Consider the following 20,724-nt stretch of genomic DNA (forward strand, 5'->3'; position numbering starts at 1 on the left):
GAGCTACAGTTCCTGTAAGATTATTAATCACTTATTTTTCCTTTTGATTGCTTGTCTATATGGACATTAAACTAATGTAAAGAAGGAGGCATCTAGAATCTGTGCATACAAAGACTGTGGTATGACCATTCTAGGCACATGAACCTACACCGGCATATTCTTCAGTCAGAAGACTGCATCTGAAGGATACACACACAAAGAGCAGCCAGTTTCCTTGCATATTACTGAAATCAATATGTTTTTCTGAAATTCTGGGTAAATGACTTAAGATTTAATGTAATAAATGAATGTAATGAACTTGTACTAGTAGTTGTGGTCTACTTAAACTGCAAAAAAATGAGGAAATAAGGAATAATTTCAACAGTTTCTGAGTCAAAGCACACATCTTTTCATCAATTTGCTTACAATACACAGAGTATTAGACTTAGAAAAGACGATTATTTGTAGATTGATTATAGTATCAGCAAAAGTGGTATATATCTATACATACATATATATATATACATATATATATATATATACACATACACTTATAGTACCTAAAAGGTACAAAAATTCTGGGCAACCTAATTTCCATATAAACAAAGATACTTAGGAATATAGACTTTTTGATGAAAATTTAGAATACGAAAAGGTATCTACAAGACTGACAAATATGTTTTTTCTCAACCTTGTATGAAAAAAGATATGGATGCTTTTGTGTTGCCAAAAATACCAAAGACGAACTAATGTATACTTCAGATGTTTAAGTCCAGTAATATAGTTCTCAAAACTGTATTATGCTGTTTCCTAATCCCAAAATTTTCTAAAATGTTCACATGCCTAAAATTTTCATCATTAAATTTCCTCATGCACATTATGATCTGATTCTAATCAAAACCAAGAGCATTTTAGTCTTGATGCTGCTGCAAAGTTCCAATGTTACTTAACTCCCACAATGACAAATTGTATACTTATTTATGTCAGCTGAGAAGCACAAGATCAATGATAATAACACACAGGCTGCTTCCAATGAATTCTATTAAACGTACCCAGGTAGATCCATCCATCATGTATCTTACGACAGTTCCTTGACTGGTGATGACTCTTGATACCTCTCGTTTTATTTGACTTGTCACTGGTGCATATAGACGAGAGTTCTTCACCTTTTGGGGATAACTTTGCCTAACAAGAATTTTCAAAGCTGGTTGCTTGGCCTTTTCTCTTTTGGTGTCTTCTTGTTTAATTTCACCTTCTATAACTTCATGTTCCTCCTCTTTGCTTTCCACAGCTTTCTCCTCCTTTGCTTCATCTGCTTCGGTCTGCTCTTTCACAACCTTCTCTTCTTCGACTTTATTTGTTCTGATCTCACCTTTCTCAACCTCATCTTCCTTGGCTTCAGCTGTAGTGGCTTCACCTTCCAAATCTGAAAACAAATCCTGAATTACACATCTCAACAGTGTTAAACACCCAGAATCACGTTGTTTACAAATAATATTCAACTTAAGCTGCTAAAACTAACTCAGTTTGGCTTCCTCTGTAATCCACAGAGAGAGGGATTGTCTCTGTTTCTTGGATAACAATTCAAAGCAGTTTTCTACTCAGGAACTCTGCACCCTCCTATGGAGGTGTTTGTCTCTCCCACACGAAAAAAAGGGAAATTTGTAGATGGGTTTAGAAAGGATGTTAAACTTTCGGAAGACTGAAATTAGATAGAAGAATCTCCTAACTGGCCATAAGGAAAACATTACTGAGTTACAACAAATTTGAGACAGAATAGAAAAAGAACGTAGGTATTTTGTCTACTTGAATAAATCAAGTTTCTAGGTTGAATTATGGCTGTGTACTGTGTGTGCTACTGAGTATAACAGGCAACTTGTTAAGAGACTACATGTATGTGTACATCACTGCTCTATTTATCTCAGCTATTTAATATTTTAACTTATGCTCCTCGACAAATCGTGTTTGAAAATCCCCTGTATCCTCTTTACTGTACTTCATATCAGATTGTTCATAGCACATTTATCCTAAACCTTCAGAATATTAATATAATATTTGAATTAAAATATGTCAGTTATGTTGTGATTACTATTAAATAGACATTATGACAAAATTAGCAATCTGACATTAAAAACTTCATACTGCTACATCTAAATCCATTAAGACAAAAAAAAAAAAAAAAAAAAGAACCCGAAACATTTTTATCTTTAATATTAACTTCTTTAAAATATTCTTAGTCTACAGTGGTTAAAAAAACTGGCCTTCAAAACTTTCACCAAAGAAGGTTAATACTAGTCCATTGGGACAGGAGACATTGAGGCTTCGGAAAGCAAGAGCAGCTGACATCAATTGTGTTTGGGAAGCTGGTTCTTCTACTTTCATCTGCAGAACAAAACAATACTTAGTTTTATTCCACATCTAAAAAGACTTCAGAAAAAATTAGACTAGATTTCAGTTTTACCAAAACATACAAAAAAATTATATTCTATCACTCATTTTTAGCATTTTTAAAGTGCATGGATTCTGAAGTGGAAGCATTAGATTATTTTCTTTGATTATGCTATCTTATTTAATTCATCTTTATTACCCTTTGAAGAAAAACCCTTCCTGACTTCATTCATTTTGCCAAGTCACTATGCTATCTTGTGTACAGTGTCAGGATAAAAGAAAAGGTAGCATGAAGCAGAAGAGCTTGTATCAGATATTCTACTTGAATAGATAAAAATAATATAAAAATAACACTACTTCAAGTCTGCTGGAAATACAGCAGACATGAGAAGAGCACAGGAGGGAATGCTTGGCAGACGAAAATGTAGTTCTCCGCGCTCCTTCGTAGTGGAAACTGTCCTGCTGAATAGAAAAGATGAGGATGACCTAAAAAATGTCTGAAGACTCTGGAAAACTTAGGAAAGATACAACAAAGAATCCTTTGATGTCAACCTCAAGAAACGTATGTGACAATGAGCTATGCTATACCAATGATCATAAGATGAAAACAGTTTTGGGTTGCAGAGGAAGGTAAGAGAGAACTAGTCCTGGTATTATCCTGTATTCTTAATTTATATGGAGAGAAATACAGGGAAGAACAGGGAAAATTAGCAGATGCTTTGCCATGTCTTTTTAGACAAAGGATATTTTATGGCTACTTCACATAATATTGCTGGGTAAATAAGGCTACTCTCACTACCCTAAAATCACAGTCACATGATCATGGGGTAGATGTCACAGAATAGGGTGGTAGTAATCCTCAGTTGTCCTCTACTTCTCCCTTCCAACTGTAGAAAAAGTGTACCATATTGTTAGAGAGAACTGGTAGTGCAACCTGTTCTAAAAATTTCCAGGGCTAGACATTTCCTAGTTTTCCTAGGCAAATCTATTCCAATTGTTAACCTCAGATTTTCCTACTTGTCAGCCTGAACATTTCTGACAAAAAAAAAAAAAAAAAAAATATTTCTAATGATTTCTTCTGAATATATAGGCTAGCACAAAATATCTTCTTGTCCCTCTACCACAAGTTGTTCCATCTCTCAACTCTGGATCAAACAAACCCAAATCATATCTTTTAACCTTTCCTCGCTGGTAAAGTTTTCAAGACTTCTGATTGTTATTAGTGCTTTCCTTATAACTATTTAATGTGGCCCATATTTTTCTTTACCTGTCTTGGTGGGAAGAATAATTTCACATACTTAGCAGGCTGTACTCTTGTTTCTTCATCTTAGTATTGTGTTTGCCCTTCTCACAGGAAGATGACATTACTGACTTTATATACAGCTTTTGATAATTTTCAACTCTCAGGCCATCTCCTGCATAACTGCCACTGGTAAAATGCTCATCCATTCTTCAGATTACTGATTATTTATACACAATTATAGAACCTAGCACATGTTTTTACTGAATTGCATCTTATTTTCCAAACAATATTCATGTGACTTTGTCAAGTTCACTTCAGATTCTAATGTTGTCCTCCAAAACATTTGCAGATTCACACAACTAGGTACTGCATGCACTAGCAAAGGAATATTGTTTGTCTTACAGATTTTTTACTAAAAGACCAAAAATTAATGAAGAAACTGTAAATATTTTTTTTTTAAAGAGAAGGAACTTGAAGATGCTTTGGCAGAATTTTATTGGTAAAGGAGTTTGTATAGGGTTTATATGTACCATAAAATTGAGACACTTTATTGTCAGTGCTATTTGGCAAGTTCCCATGCCTGTGCTCTTTAAGTATCTAGTTAAATTTGAGGAAAATAGGTCAGCAGGACTTTCTGTGGATATGGGCAGAATTCAAGTTGAAAGAAGAGCCACAGCATATCCTAATTCACTAGGTACCTCAGAGCAGTATAGCTATTTTGTATCAGAGGGCCTTCAATGGATATTCTAAAAACTTTCACTTATCTCTTCATTCTTGTCTTTATTACTACCCTCTCCTGTCACTTGCTGTGCACTGGAAACTATCTCCTGTTTCAATTGTATCTGTATTGCATTTAACACTTCATTTCCATGTTGCCTAATATAAATATTTGAACATCTCAGCCTATCTCTGTTAACATAATTACAATCTCCATTCATCCTCCCTTACCAAAAGGGCTAAGAATATGCATCATAAACTGCTGAAGAGGGCATAGCAGGAGTGATTTTGAAATAAGTGGCCAAAGTGACCAGTGTGACCCATTTCTCCCTCACTCATGTTTCCACGCCAAGAAATCTTCTCACAGAACTTTGAGAAAGATGTTCAAGATCAAATGCTAAGTACTTTGGGGGAACATGGCTCTGTAATTTCTGCCCTACTTTTTGATATATATTCTATAAAAGAAATGCAGAATCTACTTCTGAAATGTCATCTATCCTTTCCAAAGCCCTGTCCTGTGACAAAAGTCCTTCAGCAAAAGGCAAAAGAAGCTTCCTGGTTGCTGGACCTTGGCTAATGGTTAGTTGGAAAGACCAAACTGCAAAGCAAACTTTTGCAAAATTGTCTTCATTACTTAGGATAATGCTGAGTGCTCCACTAGGGTCATAACAACTCTTGCAAGTGGTATATGCTTGAGGAAGTGAGGCTGGAAAGTTGCCCAGCAGTAAAGGGCGTGATGGTGTTGGCTGACAGCTGGTTGAACATGAGTCAGCTGTGTGCCCAGGTGCCTTGTATCAGAAACAGTGCAGTCAGCAGGACTAGAAAAAAGGCTGTCCCTCCGTATTTGGTACTTGAGAGATCACATTTTGAATACTGTGTTTAGTTTTGAGCCCCTCACTGTGGGAATACAAGAAAGACTATTCAGAGCAGAAGCTGTGGAGCAAGATCACTACAAAAAAGATGTTGAGTTGCTGGACTGCGTTAAGAGAGGCACAACAAACCTGATGAAGGGACTGAAAAACAAGACACATGAGGAACAAGGCTGAGAGAACTGGAGCTGTTAAGTTTGGAAAAAAGGAGAATGAGGGGAGACGTCACTGCTCTCTACAGCTACCTGAAAGGAGGTTGTACAGAAGTTGCCATCAGTCTATTTTCTTATGTAACAAGTAAAAGGACGAAAATAAATGGCCTCAAGTTGCGCCAACGGAGGACTAGATTTGATATTAAAAAGAATTTCTTCATGGTTATGCATCAGAACAGGCACTCCATGAAAGTGGTGGAGTTGCCATTTCTTAAGTTATTTAAGGGATTTGTTGACACTGTGTTAAGGGACATTGTTCAGTGATGGATTAAGTAGTCTTAGGTTGATGGTTGGACTGCATGATCTTAAGGGTCTTTTCCAATTGATTCTAATCATTCTATGATTCTAGTTTGGTTGGTTGAAGATTTTTCAATACAGATTTCAGAAAGAACAGAGAAGTTCTCCTATCCTGTTAAAATAAAAAATAAAATATAATAATAATAATAAACATAGAAAAAAGATTTAACCTTGGAAGTTCCATACAAACACAAGGAAGAATTTCTTTACTCTGGGAGTGATGAAGCCCTGGAACAGACTGCCCAGAGAGCAGTCTATTGAATACCTCTCTGGAGATAGTCAAAACCCATCTGGACACCCTCCTGTGTGACCTAGTGTAGGCAACCTGCTTTAGCAAGAAGGTTGGCCAAGCTGATCTAGAGGTCCCTTCTAAGCACTATAATTCTGTAATTCTGTGATGTTGTGTAAAAACTAATTTCTAGAGCAGTTCTAGTCAGTCAGAATGTAACAGGTATAACTGCAAAACCAAAATCAACATAAGTATGTGGATACACTGCTCTACATCACAAAGCCTTAAAGACTATTTTAATCAACAGCTGCCAATATTTTCACCTGAGAACAACTGGAAAAGTAAAACATACCCTTAGCATCATAAATTACTAGGAATTCATTAAAACATTTCTCAAAATCCTCTAAGAAGAATATTTGTGTCTATTACATAAGTGTACATATTTAAATTTTTGTTTGTTTTCAACATTCAGTGGATAAATGTCTGTTTTCTTACTTTTCCTTGTTGTTTTTCGTGGTTGTCCAGTGGTGAAGAGCTTCTTCTGCTATTGTTTGATTTTGTAGGTGGCAGAGATTTTCCTGATTTTTGTTTGACTGACTTGTCTTTTTTTTCTGAAGCTGAGGTAGTGGAAGGAGGAACAGTTGGAATATGAACAGAAGGGATGTTCAGAATTGCTGCTAAGACAGGATCTGTTTCATCATCTAAAAAAGGGAAAAACATTATTTTTAATGCAATGAAGTTTCACAAATGTCCATTTTTACATTCAGTTCTGACAAGATTTTATACTTTAAATATTACCTTTGAAATAAAGAATTGAATGATATCAGATAGACGGACTGAACATATTTTTTGGAAAATATTTTCACAGATGGGATACTTATCAACTGAAAAGGAATCTTGAAACTGTTGTTTCCTTTAGCTTGTATTCAGTCTCAAAATAGAATATACAACTTTTTTTTATTCTGCTTTAGCTCCAGAATACATACACAGATGAAGAAATTTTGAGTCTAGTGCCTAAGATAAGATCACCACTACTATGCTTTATCACTGGTGGATTGAACATGGACTGACTCCAGCAATTTTGGGCTTCATAGCTCTGTTTTGCTTCAACAAATCAGAAAGATTCTGTTTCTCAGGTTCTCCCACTTCTTAAAAGTCAAGCATTACAGCAGCCTGATAAGTATGTTCACAGGAAGTACGTGTATTGCCTTTCAAAACACTGACTTGAAAATAATATAAAATAAGATTTTCAGTGTAACATTTTTGGTTTGAACAAACTAATACTTCCTTTTAACAAGAAAACCCTGTCACTGCTAAAAATTTTTCACACATTTTTTTTTAATCACCTCTTCTTACTTGGCAGTCTTTCTCCCATGACAATGATTCATGGAATAGCACCTTGTTGTCCATCTGGACAATTGAAGCAATTGAATTCCTGTCTGTTTTGGAAAATTTGCTACTCCTTGTGGAGTAGCAATTCATATCTTAACCACAGCCACATAGATGAAGTACTGAAAACACCAAAGAACAAATCATTAAAAGCCAGGGAGTTGTGGTCAATGGCTCCATGTCCAAGCAGAGGCCAGTAATGAGCGGTATCCCCCAGGGGTCTGTCTTGGGTCTGGTACTCTTTAGCATCCTTATCAATGACATGATGATGGGATTGAATGCACTTGCAGGAATTTTGCCAATGACACTAAGCTGAATGATGCAGTTGATACAGAAGAAGGGAGGAATGCTCTCCAGAGGTACCTTGATAAACTCAAAAGGTGAGCACTTGTGAACCTAATAAGGTTCAACAAAGCAAAGTGCAAGGTTTTGCTCTTGGGTCTAGGCAATCCAAGATATGTATACAAACTGGGAGAAGAAATCTTTGAGAATAGCCCTGCTGAGAAGGCCTTAGGGATCCTGGATAAAACTGAACATGAGCCAGCAGTGTGTGCTTGCAGCCTGGAAGACCAATGGTATCCTGGGTTCCATCAGAAGAGTGGTGGCCAGCAGAGACAAGGAGGTGACTGTTCCCCTCTAATCTGCTCTCATGAGTCCCCAGCTGGATTACTGCATCCAAGCCTGAGGATCCCAACACAGAAAAGATTTGGAGCTTTTGGAGAGGGTCCAGAAGAGGGTCACAGAGTTGATCCAAGGGCTGGAGCACCTCTCCTATGAAGATAGGCTGAAGGAACTGGGCTTGTTCAGCCTAGAAAAGAGAAGGTTGCAGGGAGACCTCATTGCAGCCTTCCAGTATAAATACTGGAGGGAGTTTTATAAACATGAGGGAAAACAACTTTTACACAGGTAGATAGTGACAGGACAAGGGGGAATAGTTTTAAACTGAGGAAGAGAGATTTCTATTAGATGTCAAGGAGATGTTTTTTACTGAGAGTGATGAGGTGCTGGGACAGCCCGCCTGGAGAGGCTGTGGATGCCCTAGTGGTTTTAAGGCCAGTTTGGATGGGGCCCTTGGCAATCTGATCTAGTACTTGATCCAGTGGCTGGCAACCCTGTCTGTGGCAGTGGGGTGGGAACTTGAGATCCCTTCCAACACAAGCCATTGTATGATTCTATCATTATCTCAGAAAACAGCTTTTGAAAATCTTTTTTTAAAATTTAAACAAATATAGCAATCTTAATTTGCTTGGTAGTTTCTGAAACTCTGAGATTTAACAAGTCAGTCATTGCAAAAGAGTCTTTTGGAAGACTTTCAAAAATTCTTTTTTGGTAAAATTACTTCTAAATTTTGCATCTTATAATAAGCAATGTAGTTTCATGTGAAAAACTAATCAGTTAGGCAAAGAAAACATTAACAAGCCAAGTTACATTTAGACAAAGGAGAAAAAAATACACACAGAAGCATGTTAATAAAACTATTCTGGTGTGAGGTTACAGCATTTTCTGCAATGTAGACGAAGTGTTAATACATCTTTGGCTCAACAAGATAAAAGGTAGGCCCAGTGCCTACTACATGCACAGTTTCCAGGAATGTTTTGGTTTAGATGCTTTTAGCCCTGCAGATAAGAAAATGTTTAGAACACCTCAAAAATAAGATTCTAATTAACTAGAAAAACTGTTTGTGTGCTCAAGAACATTTGCCTTATGGATAATTCTGGGTTTATGGGAACTGCAAAGGTGACACAAAATTTAACAGTCTAAGACTGGAAGAAACTATCATCACCAGAAGATCATGTAATCAGCAGTCCATAGAAAACACACCACCCACCCCAGATTTTAACCTAATTCTTCAATCTCAGCATCTGTCTTGGTGCTAGCATTAGGGAAATGCACCAATTTCTGAATATATCCATAGCCTTTAGCCTAACAAGAAAATTTAGATCACCATGAGGACTTTTAAGTCCCCATTTTCATTAGATGACGCATGGCTGATGTGCACAAATCTGATACTTTGTTAGGTAGCTCCATTTTCAGGTACTGAAATTTATGATGTGTGACTTCCACAGTTCACTGGAAGTCTGAGGAAAGATGAACAAACCTGTTTTATTTCAAATATGCCAGTGATAAGTTCTCAACTAATTATATAAAATACAAAAGTTTAACGTTCTCAATGGAGACTGCTGTGATTTAAATTTATTAGTGACCATGACTGTGGAATAAACTAGCAGTAGTATCAATCTACAAGTACCTGATGATTAAAAACAGCTGATGAAAACTTGGACTGAGGTAATTCTCTACTGAGAGGCATGATAGTTGAAATGAAGGACTCTGAGGCAACAGATCTTTAAAATCATTAGTGAATGTGATCTATCCTGTCAGGTTAGTATAAATATTTGTATGACCACTGCAAACTAGATACAAACAAGCTCTTATCTATAGTGAGGGGTGCTGTGAAGTGGAGCAAGCTTAGTTTCAGATAACACTACTTTCCAGAGTGCTGAATTTAGGAATAAAAGCTGTTATAGGCTCTCAGTTCCTGAGGGCATTTAATCTACTTTTATACTCTGATTGTCCTGTAAAAAGAGGACACACTTTCTGACAGTAGCAATGGAAGAATGGATTGTTGTGACAGAGAGGAAGTGTCTTCAGAAATCTTGAGAATTATGGGAAATTCCAGAGGATTATCAGAGTAGGGAAGATTCCTTTCTTGTTTAACACAAAAACTAGCACTTGGGAGTTGTACTGTCAGGATTTCATCAATGGTCAAACAGCAACTGCACAGGTTACACAACATCCAGATGCAAAAACTTCAGAAGCGCTCAAGCAGTGCATCAAAATTCTGAAAAGCTTACTTCCTAAGTCTGAAGTTAGATTTGGGTCAAGCTAGAGAAAAAAAATATACTAAAAGTTCTTTTTTTTTTTTTTTAACCTTAAGAGTTAAATATTAAAATTTAACCAAGAAATGAAAAGCTGCACAAAACTGAGAAACAATCTGAGGCCTTTTCTTATCTGAAGAAGTAACAAAATGAGAAAGAAAAAAAAAAGGGGAAAAGAGAGAGTCCAGAAAATGACTTCAGTAATGCAATTTAACCAGACCACGGAGAGAAACTTTGTATTGCATGCCATTATTGTTCTACATAAGGAATGGATGATGTGTAAGAAAAGTCTAAATCAAGATGTTTCTGGTTAGAATGTTTCTGAGTACTTATGATACAAACACCCACAACAGGAATGTAGGCATAAGCAAGTGATTGCAGGAAAACTGCAAATGCTCCAAGACTGCCAGTCAGCAGTGTGGCACTAAAGCTCAGCATGGCAAAGATTACCCTAATGTAGAGCAGGTTGCCTATTGGATACATGAAAAAAGCCTGAACATCACAGCTGATATGTAGATGTTTAATTAGGCAACTCACCTTTGCCAAAATACAAGAGTTCTCAGTCTACTATATTGTGGATTCTATATTTGCCCAATTTTAAATAGTTATTTTTTAGAAAATCACTTGAAAAATGTATTTGAATAATTAAAATTGAGTATATAGTTGAATGGTTTACTATGGTCCACACAAAGGTGCATTCAATTAAGTGTTTCATATTTTAAGAACTGAAAACTGCTGGGATCATTTTCTGATCAGAAGAGGGTTTCATTTTTATCCATGTGATGGTTTCAGTGGCCTTTCAAATGCAATGGAAACAAGAAGCTCTTGGTAAAAGCAGATGCTATTTTCACTGTGGTTTTATGAAGCAATTGCTTCCAGTTGGTGAATGTGCTTATTGAAAAGCTGAGAGAAATCCCTCATTATGACTGTACAACTAGAACCTAGACTCCAACTCCTAACATAAAACGAAAATTCCATAATCACCTATATAAGTTAACAAAAATATTATTTCTTGGAAAACCAAAAAGGTTCCTCAACAAATCACATTTTCTTTGGCTCAAATTGATTCACTGATTTTGCTGGACTATTTAATAACAATACTTGCAAATTTCTCCCTTCACTGCTCTGTTTTCACAGTAAGTGAAGTAAAAAGGCATGGAGACCTCCTTCCATTTTGCAATTTGAATCACAGAATATTCTTGACAATGTAATCTCATCTCAAGCCTTGCTGAAAATACCACCATGTGGTAACAGCTGCTAAGAAAGGCAGACCTGCATGCAACAAATTACTGAGCTAAGGGGTGTGTGAAAAAAAATAAAAAAAAGAAGGAAAAGAATTCCCCCTTTGGTTCTCAAATATCCTCTTCTATTTGCTTATTTTACCTGCTGTCTTCCCTGTAGGTCCGTAATAGCTCAGGGACAGCTGGATTCCATTTTCCAAGGTGGCTGAAAAAGATCCAAACTTGCTCACGGCTTTCTTTTGAATATTTCCTTTAAAAAAAAAAAAATTAAAGATAGCAACACATTGCAGAACTATCTGACCTGCAAACCAGTGACTGATCTGAACAATGTCACATTAATGTAGATGAGTAACCTGTTTGTTTTAACTAATATAGAGAAGGGGAAAGTTTGTAAGAGTGATACCTGTAAAGCACTGCCTGTCATTCCACTCATAGGGTAGTATGTATGTAGTTGTCAGTTTTGTGTAATGTACCTATAGTTTCTCATCTGCACTCTATGAGTTACTCTACTAATTAGCTATGTCAGTTAACAGCAACAATTAGTGAAAAGTCCATGCGAATTTAAACAACAAATGAAACAAGTTCTGGAGTCAAGAATTTTCATTTCCTTCTTGGCTGACAATAATGCTGAACTGATCAATTCTATCACTCAGAGGATTACTGTTTTGATAGGAAGAAAGCTTCCCATTGGTGCTGAATGAATACAAGTGGTTTGAGATGCTAATACATTGTGATTGAAAGTGTCATTTGACAGACCTTAAAACGACATATGACAACTTCCAGAAAGGCAGACAAGAAATATCTCATCTGTGGAAGGGATGTAACATTTCTGTTCATCCACCCTACTATTATTTCTCTTTTGGCAGCTGCTGACAAGGAGAGAAGAAGGAACAAGATGCTTTCTAATGGTGAAGAGTAAGAGAACTAACACTCCTACATGAAGTTACACTTTTCCAATACTCTCCAGTTCTCCATAAGCAATCCTACAGTGTTTAGGGAAAATAAATACATACACAAATAATTACAGACCACCTTCCTGCTTGGAGCCACCCTCAGATTTCAGAAAGGACTGGGATTCAAAACTTGTGGGCATCTTTTAGAAACATGCCAACAAGTAACAGATACTGTTGAAATGCAGAAAGGATCTGTTTCCACATCAAAGGTCCTGAGGAATATTCTTCACTAATTCTTCAGCAGTATATCCCACAAAAAGACTCAGTTCAAAGGGGAAAGACTTTTCAGAGCAGAAATTAATTCTGGATATAGTAAAGAGAATTCAGTTTGCGACGTTTTAGACTTTCCCAAGCCATATTAAGATCAGAAGGAGTCCTATACGAAAGATGAGTATTCTCTTAAGGAATGGTGAATCTTGTCAGTGATTTCCTTGATTAAAAAAGTGGTTTGCATCTGTTATCCTGCACTATGCTTATTTCTACGCCTTGCATGATGCTTAAGTCAGCAAACTGGATTAATATTAATCTTTTGATTTTTAGTGACTGGGTCTTATTCTGATCTCAGATACAAAGAGTCGTCTCACTCTGTAATTTGTCATTCCAAATAACACAGTTTGAGGTGAGGACAGAGCACCCTCTTTGCTATCTTTGTCATCTCCTGACTCAGAGGGTTCAAAGACTATTTCAGCACCAGTCAGCTGGGGCTGTACTAGATCTGCAAGTTTCCAAGACTCCCCCACAGATTTCAACTGAAAAACTGGACACTGAAAAAAAAAAAAAAGAAAAAACTCTACCTCTTCTCTGGATTTCTGATTGGTCAGTAAATTGTAAAAAAAATAAAAATAAAAAAAAGTAGTAGTGACCAGAAAAGTACACATTCATTCTACTTTTTTTTGGATGAGTGTTGCTAATAGCTAAACATTTTGCTTAAATCTCACATTCACAGACATTCTGATATCTTTATAATTTTGAATGACACCTAATAACATATATTCTTGCTCACATTCTTCATTTGAAAGTATGCATCTATTCACAGCAACACTGATCCCATTTACTCTTTGCAATTAGGAATTTATTTTATTTTAGTTGATAAGGTTTACACCTGACTACTAAATATATCAAACGATAAATACTTTTTATCCGTGACATCGACCCACTAACCTGGTGCAATTTTCTGTTCTTCGTTATTTTCTTGCACTTCAGTTTCTGTTAAGTTTTCCTCGGGGTCTGTGATATGAATGAAAAAGTTGTGGTTGTCCTTTACCACTTTCACCTTTACCAAAGTTGGACCTACAAAGCAATGGAATACTGTTATTGCATTCACTAGGCTACAGTACCGATTTCTGCCCCCTAGAAAAGCCTGCACTTGCAACTATAATAAGTCATACAAAAATAAAATTGTCCAGAAGAATATCCAGTTCCTTATTATTAGGCAAAGATGATGAAATTGAGGTTATCTGAGTTTAAATTACCTTAATAAATATCTAGAAGACATCCTGACAATTAGAACTGATAGACTGGAACAACCATGTTACTCACACTGGATAGGTGACTGGGATATGCATTCGTGGAATGCATTGCATTGGCTGCCATTGAATAATTCTAATTTTTGATACTTCATGAATTGTTAACCTACTACAGCAAAACTTACAGTTTAGTGGTAATAAAATCTAACATGGAATTATACAGTACTCTTTTAACAGAATTTCTACTACTGATATGTGAATAAGTATTTACGGATAAAGGAAACTTTGACATCTGTTATTAACTGTCTCAAAGCAAAGTGTTAAGAGTAAAAGAATCACCTTTTACAAACCCTATCTTCTCTACATGAATCTGTCCTCCGTCAGATGGGAAAAGATAGTGATTTATTCCAGATACTTGAATAAGACTCTCCCCTGTGTTGTAACCAAGAAACTGAAAAAACACAAGTTTTAGTCTATGGGTAAATGAGAAAGGCAGAAGCTGTGAAAGAGGCAAAAGACAGATAATCACACTAACATTGTTCTGATTAAAACTTCTTGTTTAGAGATTTAATTAATGGAATTGTGACTTCAACAAATATATGGCATGTTACTCAAATCTGAGTAATATCTCATTTTTTAACTGAAGTAGCTTGTTTCACGTCAGTGCTGAATCTCATTATTCAGTTGTAGGTAGCAACTGTGGGAACTGAAAAGTAGCAAGTAGTCTTGTGGCTTAATAAATAAAATAGGGAAATAAAAATTCTGGCCAAGTACAAAGAAATAAAATACAAATACAATGCCATAAGATTTGTACATCAGAACCAAACCAGACAAGGACTCTGATTTCCATCCCTAGATTTTGGAATTCAGACACTGAGTGTACTCAGGCAAGTTCAGACTAGAAAACAGCAAAATCATAGATGTGTAACATGTACTCAAGCAAGTTTAGACTAAAGAATGCTGACACGGGAAGGTCAGTTTATCTGCAGTACATAACCATCGTTTACATCTAGAAAATGGGATTTTGTGCCATAAAGGAATTTTGAACTTCCTTATTTACATTCCTCAATTTCAAAGAGATGTAAGTAATAAAAATAGGAGAAGTACTTTCATGAATCTGAATCTTTTTTCACAGATTCATGTCCAGAAAACTTCAAGGAGAAGTAGGATATTATCTGCAACTGTCATTTTCCAGTACTGAAACATTAAATTGCTATTGGATTATCTAGTCTGTTACAGTACAGAACTGTAGTGGTTGGAAGGGACCTTCAGAAATCATCCAGTTCAGCCCTCCTTGTTTTGCATGTCTATAGTTTCCTGGTGTGTAGTGAGAAGAAAACCCTGGAATTACAGTTTTGGATGTAAGGCTTACTTTGTAAATATAATCCAGTGCAAACTGCCTAAAAATTGTTTGGCTACAATTAGTAAAGAGTTCCCCCAGTAGGAAATATCTATCTGTTAGTGTAACAGGCTTTGTATTATGGCACTCCAAGGACATGAATTTTGAAACAGGAAATGGAAGAAACAGTGGATTCCTTTTACTTGATTTCCAGTATGGATAGCCAAAACTTCAGCCAGGTCTAGCAGTCCCCATATAAATGAATTGGAACAGGTCTTTATGTTCCCTTTTCCTACTCTCTCCCATGAATGACACTACTTTAGGCAAAATTCGTCCCATGAATATATTAGCCAAGGACACAAAAACAATATAAATTTATCTTTGTGTTTATGTCATATACATTTAAAAACATCCAAATCTTGTGTAAGATAGTCTTAAATGCCAGAAAATGCATTTCCAAAACTTTTAGAAAGCAATCTGATGCTAAAAATTAAGTCAGACCTACTTATGCTTAATTAGTTCTGAAATTCAGTCTCATAACAGATTGTAGCTTTGCAAATCTTGGCTATATATAAACAGGCAACACTCTCCTAATATAGTACAATAATATGACTCTTTACCTTATAAATTTTTTCAGGATGTGTTTCTGAGGTGCTGTGATACTCTTCAGGTTCAGGGACTTTTGCTGGCTCATCCTTAAGCTTCTCTTTGGGAGATTTCTTACTGGAATCTTCACTTTCTTCACATATTACTGTCTCCTGTCTTTTCGTTTTACCACTCGAATTTTCTTTGTTTGTTTTATTCTCTTCCTTAAGTTGTTCTTCCTCTAGTAACTGATTCTGTTTCTCTTTACTAGCCTGAATTAAATATCAGGAGTTCCGTTTACTTTATAATTCATGGTATTTCATATGAGAAAAGGATATGAGTAAACAAATGCAAAATAACAGGTTCCTTTGATCTTCTAGAGTTAATAATATTTTTAAAGCCTGTCTACAGTTTTACAACATTACATACTATATTTTGCATAAAATTAATGGCACATTCAATTCACAGGATCAGTCATTTTCAATCACAGGAGATGTATCAGGTGATAATTTGTATCTTACACATCATAAGCAAATAATTAACTTTGTAGTTCACAATTCTGCAATGTTTATCACCATATCAGAACGAATCACTAACTGAATTTATTCCCAAAATGTGAGATAAAATGGTTTTATTCCTTTACAGAAAAAGGAAAGAGGTATTAACACCAGAATTATTAACGTAACAAGAATACAACATAAGAGATCTTACATTTTCCAGGCTACCATATTATAATAACTAACATTACTGTGGAAGAAACAGTAAGCATGCACACTTACAAGTTAAGCTAATGCCTAACTTGAGCTATTTCAGATAAGTTGAGTACCCAGGAATTGGTTAACATCGTTTCATAGTTACATTTCAGTGGCAGTACTTTAAGTGCAGAGCACTGCACACTGTAAAAAAGATTACATACATAAACTATGGCTGTGAAGAGCCAAAAAACCTCCTAGGGAGTACAGCAACAGTTAAGCTAGATCTACACAGTATAATGGATGCCTTTCTGGCAAGTCAGTGTTACTTAGCCCATTTCAGAAACATACCTATTTTTGCCTTACCTTAAGAGAATCTTCTCTAATAAAATAACTTCTTTCATTGCTGGATTGAGATTCCAGAATGGTGTCCAATATGCTCTCAAGTCTTGATGTGCTGACTTTGAAAAAAGAAGGAGGAATAACTGTGATCATCAATATGTGAAAATCAGATTACTGTAAAAAAAAAAAAAAAAAAAGAAAAAAAAGAAAAAAAAAAGGAAAAAGTTCATAAATAAAAAAGATGCAAGTAAATAAAATAGAATATAGATTGGTAAACAGTAAAACATGCAAGTATAAAAGCAGAATAAAGTCAATGTTAAATATCTTTAGAGATACAAGATGCCATTCAGATTATAAGAAATTATCTCACAACTAGTATTAATTAGCATTCATAACTGGGGGTCATATGTTCCTCTGGTTAGTTTGGGTCAACAGTCCTTGCTGTGTTCCCTCCTAGCTTCATTTGCACTCCCAGTCTCCTTGTTGGCAGGGCAGTGTGAGAAGCAGAAAAACACTTTGTGCAAGCACTGCTCAGCAACTACTGAAACACTGGGGTACTGTCAATGTTATTTTCCTCCAAAATCCAAAACATAGCACCATATCAGACAATACAATTACCTCTAATTCAGCCCAAACTGGGAGAGCAACATGGGTACAAGATATGATCCTAAAGTTAAAGCTGTCCATTCAGTTCTCAAGCTATATTACCAGAAGGTTTCAAAGCAGATACTCAAAGAAAGTTAGTAAAGGCTAAATAACAGATCATTTTTAATTCAAATACACAAATAGACAATTTGGACAAAAACTCTCTTTTGTCAATATTTGTGTTCAAGATTTTGTTGCCTGCTCAACATTTATTGCATCAACTGCTTACAATTTTCATTATCCAAAACACTGCTTGTAATTAAAGTTTGTTTTCAGTTTAGTTAATTCCAGTTTCCAGTTTTAGCTTCTAGTCCACAGTTTCTGACTTCCAACTTTTATCCTGCTCTTTTAAAAAAAAGTCACCAACTTCAATTACTGCTCATCTCTTCATATGTTTAGTCATATAACAGAGATTCATAGTTGCATGTAATCTTTCCAGTAACTTCATTAAATAAAACTAGGTCTCGAAGATGTAAATTTACATTAAGGGACACAAGTTTGCAAAATGAAGGATGATGCAGAGTATTTAAGTACATGTATTTAATTAAATTCAAAAGATGTTTATGTATACACAGATTACAAGACATGCTTGCCCTATTAAAAATATATGGGATTCTTCTATGAACAGCTTTGGGTCTCATAAGTTCATAAGTTCATAAGTTCATAAGGTTGGAAAGGACCTATAAGATCATCTAGTCCAACCATCCTCCTATCACTATCTCTACCCAACTACTAAATTAAGTCCTTTAGCACCTCATCTAAACACTTCTTGAACAGCGCTAGGGATGGTGCCTCAACCACCTCCCTAGGCAGGCCATTCCAGTGCCTGACCACTCTTTCAGAAAAGAAATGCTTCCTCAGGTCTAATCTAAATCTTCCCCGGCGCAACTTGTGGCCATTCCCTCTCGTCCTGAAGCAGGCTCTACACACACGCTAGGAAGTAGTATATCTTCAAGTATATCCTTCTCGTCTCGTCTCATCACTTATCATGAATAATGAATTTTCCACAATAAAACAGAAAGATACCCACTAGAGGCTTGCCTAGATAAGCCAAGCTTTTTGACAGCGTAGAGGTAAAATTCAGATGATCCTTCAGTCAAGCCTTCTCTCTGTTTAAGAGCCTTCATTTCCCTAGCTATCTTCTCTTCTTGGTATTTGACTTCTTCTTCTTTCACCCAGTCTTCAATTGAGTTGGCCATCAGCTCAAGATAGTTCCTGAAAAGCATAATATTGATCTATTTACTACAATACCATTTCCACTAAGATGATTTCAGGTAAAAAAAAAAAATCATTTGGCTTCTCGTTTTCTTATGTAAATATGCAGTAATCTTTGAGAGAACGACTGTGTTGGGAAAAACCAAAAACAAAAGAGTCATTCTGTTATACAGATGCTGGTACTTCTGTCTTAATGATACTTGTTTAAAATATCTTATGTTTGAGATTTGGGTTCTCCTGACTGCAAAGAGATAGTAGAAACTTGTCTTCCAAAGAGCACCAGCCATCAAAGAAAATCCAGACATCCAGAAAACATAGACATTCAGTTTAAGAAAGCTTGAGACCAATTCTCCTCAGTATTTTATCACTAGGACTATTTATTTTCTTATTTGCTCTTGATTTATATTGCCTTTTAGAATACACTTTATTTGTTTGCTTGGCAGCTAAGGAGTGTTACCCTGTTTAGTTTCTAGCTCTTTTCTGTCAATATGACAGGAAAGGCATTTGGAAATTATTACCCAAATCCAGATTAGAGAATCAGTAGACTGTAACCTGGCATAAATTAAGAATATTGATAAATAACAGTTAAAGTCAGCACTGAATGATAAACTGATGCAGAGTTTGCTGAGCATCTGTACTTGCACTGTTTTGTCTTTCAATGGTATTTGAAACTACTGAGTAGTTCATTGTGAACGACTGCTTTCAAGGTAAAATAAAGCCCAAAAATCGCATATACAGTTACTACACAATCTCTTGTTTGGAGTGTTACCATAATTCTTTAAAGTAAAATTCTTCATGTGTAAAAGTAAAAGAAACTTGTATAGAAGTCATTTTATCTTCATAAACTTTTGCCTTCAAGGGTTCAAGAAGATTCTACTTTTCTAATGCGATGGTAGTATCTACAGATTTTGGTTGTGAACATGTAGGCAGCACAAGCAATTTCTGATCTCATGACAGTTTCAGATTTCTTATTGTAGCATTATGCAGCACATTGCAGAGACTTAATATGTAAGATATCTATGCAGGCTGGATATATATAAAGCTGATGTGCAGCTTGAAGATATACTACTTCCTAGCGTGTGTGTAGAGCCTGCTTCAAGATACCTGTATAGAGATGCTTCTGGTCACGTATTCAAGAGGGCAAGGCAATCCTGCTTTTTTTTGAAGGAAAGAATACAAGTTAGAAAAACAGAGGTACTGAAAATAAAATGCAAAGCTAGGCTAGACCTAGAGTTGCCAGTACTGGAATAGCTTGAAGATGAATATATGTTATAAATAAAAATGACATTATTCGCATGGAAAGTATTTTAGGGCAATGAAACAGTCATTCAAAGTCAAAAATACATATTCTATTAATATGTATTCTGATGTCATTACTGCCAATGTCTGACTCAGAATCATTTCTCAGAAATAATTATTTTTTCCAGTAACTTGTGCAATGTGCTTACCATGAAACAGTAAACAAATGTCATTAAGATTCACTTTCAGCAAAAGAATAGTTACAACAATGTTGAAATTTGCTTGACTTTCTGATAGTGTGGTCACTTCTAAACAAAAACAAAGCGTTTTTACACATCTATCACTGCACATACATGTGCTCATGCCTTTGGACCCAGTTAGTAGAATTAACTGGATTTCACAGGCAATCTCATGCTGCCTGACCTCTGAAGGCCTCGATTGTTGCATTTTTTGGATGTTTTACATAAACTATAGGACCTTATAGCCATGGAGAAGAAGTAACAGATCTCCAGAGCAAAACCAACTCCAAATCAAACTGTTGCAATACACAAAATTTAATTCCTTCCTGACTGAGAATTTGCCATAAAAGAAACTACTTTCAGTCAAGTGACTGGCAGTAATTTCTCAAGTATGCAGATAACAGAACAATATTGCAGAGATTAATTATGGAACAACCCTACAAAGCAGGGTATTTGTATCTGGTCTGTAATATATCACAGTAAAGTAGTAATGAGTAAACATACATGGAGAAAACCCATAACAGAGAGGCAGTCAAATATCTCCCCTGTGGTGAAAGTGTAACTCCTAA

General features: G+C 35.8%; 1 protein-coding gene across 1 annotated transcript in view; it reads right to left on the minus strand.

Moving 5' to 3' along the window:
* The window catches only part of SPAG17 (sperm associated antigen 17), a 91,262-nt gene that overhangs the window by 27,556 nt on the left and 42,982 nt on the right, over positions 1–20,724 (minus strand). Inside the window, exons 18-26 of the mRNA XM_065742157.1 lie at positions 18,493–18,677; positions 16,842–16,936; positions 15,819–16,055; positions 14,199–14,310; positions 13,555–13,683; positions 11,583–11,690; positions 6,430–6,635; positions 2,241–2,361; positions 1,032–1,405 (exon numbers count right to left, since the gene is read on the minus strand). Coding sequence (XP_065598229.1) covers positions 1,032–1,405; positions 2,241–2,361; positions 6,430–6,635; positions 11,583–11,690; positions 13,555–13,683; positions 14,199–14,310; positions 15,819–16,055; positions 16,842–16,936; positions 18,493–18,677 — 1,567 coding nt within the window. The remainder of the gene's footprint in view (positions 1–1,031; positions 1,406–2,240; positions 2,362–6,429; positions 6,636–11,582; positions 11,691–13,554; positions 13,684–14,198; positions 14,311–15,818; positions 16,056–16,841; positions 16,937–18,492; positions 18,678–20,724) is intronic.

Source organism: Cyrtonyx montezumae, unplaced genomic scaffold (assembly GCF_038088225.1).
Source record: "Cyrtonyx montezumae isolate F1298 unplaced genomic scaffold, pur_monq_1.0 scaffold_3, whole genome shotgun sequence".
NCBI classification, from domain to species: Eukaryota; Metazoa; Chordata; class Aves; order Galliformes; family Odontophoridae; genus Cyrtonyx; species Cyrtonyx montezumae.